Below are 5866 nucleotides of genomic sequence, written 5' to 3'. Positions count from 1 at the left end.
CAGTACCCTTAAAAATTAATAATTTAAATATATCAAAAAATTATATAATAATTATTTGTATTAAACATTATTAAATCTATGTCAATTATTATATAAAAGGTAATTATTTTAACTCTATATCAATTATAATTATTTCAGTTTTATTTTATTTTAAATTATATAATCTTAAAATTAAAAATTTATTTTATTTTTAAAAATAATAAACATAGAAAAAAGTAAAAGTAACATATCAAGATTTGATTTCATAATAAAAATTATAATTTCATCTAATCAATTTAGTTGTTCGTATTGTTTGAAAAATAAGATCTGTCCATTTTAATTAAGAATAGGAAAAATATATAGAAGATTTTTATTAAAAATAATATTTGAATAAAAATATTAGAAAAAATAGTATATTATATTTTGATTAGGAATAATTTTTTTAATAATATGCTCATTTGAATAGGAAAAAAGAAGATATGTCAATTTTAATTAGGAATAGAAAAAAAGAATATAATGAATTTTAAATAGGAAAAATTATTAATTTTTTGAAAAAGAAGATATACCCATTTTAATTGAGCATAGGAAAAAAATACAACAGATTTTTATTAGAAATAATATTTTTATAAAAAAATTAGAAAAAAGAATATGTAGTATAATTTGATTATGAATATTTTTTTTTACTAATAAGCCCGTTTGAATAGAAAAAGAAATGTTCTTCTTAATTAGGAATAGAAAAAGAATAAAATGGATTTTAATTAGGAAAAATTGAAAAAATAATATTATATAAGTAATTGGTAGAATTTTATCAGGAATCATTATGTTTTTATTGTGTTTTGGGAAAAGAATAATAATGTTGACTTAAAATTATAAATTGAAACCTAATTAAACACGAAGGTATAAAATACATGTGTCAAACTACTATTCGTTAATAAATCGACATGTGTCGGATGTTGATTTGATAATAAATATTTGGAATTGAATTTGCAATTGGAACTGATTTAAAATTAAAAGTTTTGCTATTGTCTGTATAAAATAAGATTGAAAAGTCTTGTTATTGTGTATAACAAGTCAGTGAGCACGTCCGTTGGATAGAATATTCGTACCTTTAAAATTAATAGTTTAAATGTATCATAAAAAAAATTATATAATAATTATTATTATTAAACACATTATTAAATATATGTCAAATATCATATTAAAAGGGAATTATTTTAATTTTATATCAATTATAATTATTTTGATTTTATTTCAAAATCTACAATCCTATTAGAATTAAAAAAAATTATTTTGTTTTTAAAGATAATAAACATAGCAAAAAATAAAAGTCACATATCAAGATTTCATTTCATAATAAAATTTATAATTGTATCTAATCAATTTAATTGTTCCTATTGTCTGAAAAATAAGATATGCACGTTTTAATTAGGAATAGGAAAAAAAGAATACAACGGATTTTTATTAGGAATCATAATTTAATAAAAAAAAATTGATAAAATAATATATATTATAATTTATTAGGAATAATTTTTTTAATTAACATGCATGTTTGAATAGGAAAAAGGAAGATGTGCCCGTTTTAATTAGGAATAAGAAAAAATAAATATAATGAATTTTAATTAAGAAAATTTTTTAAATAAAAAAATTAGATAAATATAGTGTATTATAATTTTATTAGGGATATGTTTTTATTGTATTATAATTTCCTAATTAGGATAAGAAAAAATATGATTGACTTTAAATTGTAATTTAAAATCTAATTAAACTCAAAATTTTAAAATATGTGTCAACTTACTATTTATCAATAAAACATCATGAGTTGAATATTAATTTGACAATAAAATCTATAATTAAATTACAATTAAATTTACGGTTGGAATAAATCGAAAAAGAGTCTCTAGTACTATTAGCTAATAAGATATATAAATATATATATAATATAAGAAGATATACACTTTTGTAAATTTTAATCAAATCTAAAGTCAGAAGAGTTTTTTTATTTTAAAGTGAAAAAATACAACAAACCCAAGCCCATTGGAGAGTGGATCAAAGATTCAACTAACTACATGGTGAAGAAAGAAACATGTAGAAGAAATGTTTTTGTTTAGCAATTGGCATATTCCCTATAATATTCCTATCCTGACACGGATTTGTTGGACATTCACAGATCATACTAACCAAAAATATAAACCATAATCGATCTGTGAAAATTAAAAAAAGAAAAGGTCATCACCATTACCACAACCTCCTTAAATCTCCTTCATTCAATTCAACACAAGTTTGAGCAGAAAAACAAAAATTAAATATGGTATTTTATCCTGCCCAATCTTCAAATGGGCATATTCTTTATCTTTCCCGGGAAACAAAACATGAATAAGTTCCCTAGCCCTTTCTGTCTTCAATTTAAATATCCATCAATAATGGTTCTTCTCTAAAACTTTAAAACTCTGTGTATTTTTTAAAAAAATATGGCTCTGAAAGCTGTTCACGTCTCTGAGATTCCCAATCTTGATCAAGTCCCAGAAAATCTGGCAATGTGCTACACGAGTTTTGCCGATAGTTGGTTTCTAAAGCTCAAATTTTTTATCTTTAGTTTACCCTTCCTTTTGGTGAAAAATGATTTAAACTTTGTTAGTATATATTTATTGTTCAGGTGATCAAGATACGAAGAGATTTCCAAAGTTCATGGTGATCGGACATAGAGGTAGTGGGATGAACATGTTGCAGTCAGCTGATGAGAGGATGAAATCGATCAAAGAGAATTCAATTCTCTCCTTCAATGCCGCTGCTAAACTTCCTCTTGATTTCATAGAATTCGATGTCCAGGTATGTATGCATGATTGTATTTTTAGATAAATTATTACAGTACTTTCTCGCCATCCAAACAAAGAAAAAACATAAAAGGCGGTGGTGGGCCCCAAATATGCTGTTTCATTTTTGTTTGCATGTCAACCTCACACAGCAGAGCAGAGGTGGCCTTTGTATCTATTCGACGCGAAACTCAACACCGTGTCTAGTTTGTGGTTCATGGATTACTAATTGGGCCATTACTCGGCCCATGAAAATAAGTTGTCTCAGGCCCATTTATAAATTGTTTGTAGGTGACCAAAGATGACTGCCCTATAATTTTCCATGACAATTTTATCCTTTCTCAACACAAGGTTAGTGTTACTTTCATTCTGACATATTTAATGGAATATGATTGATTTTATCTTTGTTTATGCAAAGTAGTAATTATTGCCTGGTTTTGATTGATTATAGGATTCAATTATGGAGAGAAGAGTTACAGACCTTACTCTAGCAGAATTCTTATCCTACGGACCTCAGGAAAATCCTGCAAATGTATATTTATTTAATTTAATTAGAGTCTCTAACTACTATTTAAACTAGTCTTCTTAATATTTTATTCACTGTTATTGAAACTCAGGCTGGGAAACCTCTGTTTAGAAAAACGAAAGATGGCAGAATCTTCGAATGGAAAGTCGAAAAGGATGATCATGTATGCACATTGCTAGAGGTTTTCCAGAAAGTTGACCGGTCAGTAGGCTTCAATGTGGAATTGAAATTTGACGATAGTATTTTGTATAAAGAAGAACAACTCACACACATACTCCACCAAATCCTAAGGGTACATATATAGACTATATCTGATCACTTGACTTCTTCAATTCAAAGTAAGATTTTTATGCTTCATACCATATATACATATATATACTTTCCAGGTTGTATATGAGAATGTTAAGGAGAGACCAATAATCTTCTCGAGCTTTCAACCTGATGCAGCATTATTAATGAGGAAATTGCAGAATACTTACCCCGTATGTATTATTATACATTATCATAAGTATTACTTTTTCATATATAGATGAAATTGCAGATACTGAACACTTTTCATATATGTATGTATGTATATATACAGGTATTCTTTTTGACAAATGGAGGAACTGAAATATATATGGACGTACGGAGAAATTCCTTGGAAGAAGCAACTAAGTTATGCTTGGATGGTGGCCTTCAGGGAATAGTTTGTGAAGTTAGATCCATCTTTAGAAATCCGACGGCTGTCGTAACGATCAAGGACTCCAATCTCTCCCTCATAACATATGGCCAAATGAAGTAATTAATTACTTATATTAGCCTTGTTTGATCAGTTTTTTTCTTGTTTCTTTTTACTCAAACATTAGTATTGCTTTTTGCAGTAATGTTCCTGAGGTTGCATATGCGCAACATCGGATGGGGATCGAAGGAGTTATAGTTGATCTTGTTCATGAAATTACGGCTAAAGTTTCTAATTTCGATGGAGAAGAACAAGAGAAAGGAATACCAGAACCAAAAAAAATCTCTAAAGACGAGATTTCCTTCATGTTGAAGCTCGTACCAGGATTATGCATTTAAAGAAAGATAAGATGTATGTTGTCCACGGTTAAATTTGTTTTTTTTGTAATTTAATTTAATATGACACTTGAGACATCAACTTCTTCGTTGTTTCGTTTTAATGTCACGCTTATTTATAGCTTAAATAGTAGGATAAATTATATTATCCCGTCCCACATTAGATGCAAATATTTACGAGTAACATATGTAGGGGGATCTCTATCATGGCCGTTACGGTTAATGAAGAGTTAAAGAGTCTGCAGTGTATAGAAAAAATATTGAAAAATACCAGTGTTAAAGAATGAGGATGCTTGTGAATGACCAAATTGAAATTAAGGGACAATATAATCAATTTTCTTTCAGTGAAAGATTGTTAAATTTCTGTTTTTGAGAGAGCACAAATTACAAAGTCGTTTGATTGTCATGGGTTTTTTAGTACACCTCAAAACCAGTCTAAACATTAACAATACTGGGTCGAATCAAATTACTCTAAATCCAATAGACCTTAGAATTTGACTGGACCCAAAAAGTCAGAAGTAGGCCCCCAGCCTGAAAGCTAACCTGGCCGGCCTGAAAACTTAACTAAAGTCAGAATTTGACTGGAGTAATATTTTCTTACTTCTAGTTGTTTATAAGAAACAAAGGGAGGATTGGTAAATTGAGAAGTCAAAAGTGTTTATAAGAAACTAATAGTTGGGTTGTTAGAATTCTCACAAAAAGAGGAAAAAAGGGTCAATAGGAACACGGTGCGAATTGAAATCATAGACCGTAATGGACAATCAATTACTGAATAGTTTATATGAATGTATGGAAAAAAACTTGCATCACACATTAGCAGATTGTCATATACTACCTCTATTTTATAATATTTGATATTTTAGATTTTAATGGTATATATAATTAATTAAATGTATGAAGGATATTTTTATAAAAAAAAAATTTCAAGCTTCTTCACATTTAACAAAACATCATGTATAGTTTATGAAATGTTTTTCATTGAAAAAAATAATTCTTATTATATCTAATAATTATACATGCAATCAAAATTCAAAATATCAACTATTTTGAAATGAAAGGAATAACCAACAATCAATAAAAATATGACATGTGATAATTTAAAAATTTTTTTATTCTTAAAGATATGTTTGGCTTAAAATTTTTTTATAATATATTTGATAATAATTTTAATACAATATTATAAGATAATAAAAATATAATTAATATTTATTTTATATTATTTTATGCAATAAGATGGATTGATAAACCCGTAAGAAAAATATTATAAATTTATCATATATTAAATATGTCTTTAAATATAAATTTATAAATTGTTATGTGTCTAATTTTTTTTTTGGTTGTAACACAACGAAGGATATAAATTTTTGCCTAAACTTGTGTACGCGGACAACATTCAGCCGTGTTTATGTTATATTATTGAGTAAATCTCTTGCAAATTTAATTTTGAGACATGATATCAGCATTTATTAAGAAAAAAAAAAAGATATTTTCTGTT

At 26.6% G+C, this 5866-nt stretch overlaps 1 protein-coding gene across 1 annotated transcript; it reads left to right on the top strand.

Moving 5' to 3' along the window:
* The first annotated feature begins 2447 nt into the window (after positions 1-2447).
* LOC139881460 (glycerophosphodiester phosphodiesterase GDPD1, chloroplastic-like) lies at positions 2448-4374 on the top strand. Its single transcript, XM_071865933.1, has 8 exons — positions 2448-2538; positions 2642-2805; positions 3081-3140; positions 3241-3321; positions 3407-3607; positions 3702-3797; positions 3899-4095; positions 4179-4374. Exons 1-8 carry the CDS (start codon positions 2448-2450, stop codon positions 4372-4374), a joined length of 1086 nt encoding a protein of 361 aa, XP_071722034.1.
* Positions 4375-5866: the final 1492 nt, after the last annotated feature.

Source organism: Rutidosis leptorrhynchoides, unplaced genomic scaffold (genome assembly GCF_046630445.1).
Source record: "Rutidosis leptorrhynchoides isolate AG116_Rl617_1_P2 unplaced genomic scaffold, CSIRO_AGI_Rlap_v1 contig159, whole genome shotgun sequence".
Classification (NCBI taxonomy): domain Eukaryota; kingdom Viridiplantae; phylum Streptophyta; class Magnoliopsida; order Asterales; family Asteraceae; genus Rutidosis; species Rutidosis leptorrhynchoides.
This window is presented reverse-complemented; position numbering and strand designations above follow the sequence as displayed.

Coding starts and splice junctions, on each gene's coding strand:
- LOC139881460 (XM_071865933.1), top strand. CDS start 2,448: ATGGCTCTGAAAGCTGTTCACGTCTCTGAGATTCCCAATCTTGATCAA. Junction 3,141..3,240: donor TTATCCTTTCTCAACACAAG/GTTAGTGTTACT, acceptor GATTGATTATAG/GATTCAATTATGGAGAGAAG. Junction 3,798..3,898: donor AATTGCAGAATACTTACCCC/GTATGTATTATT, acceptor GTATATATACAG/GTATTCTTTTTGACAAATGG.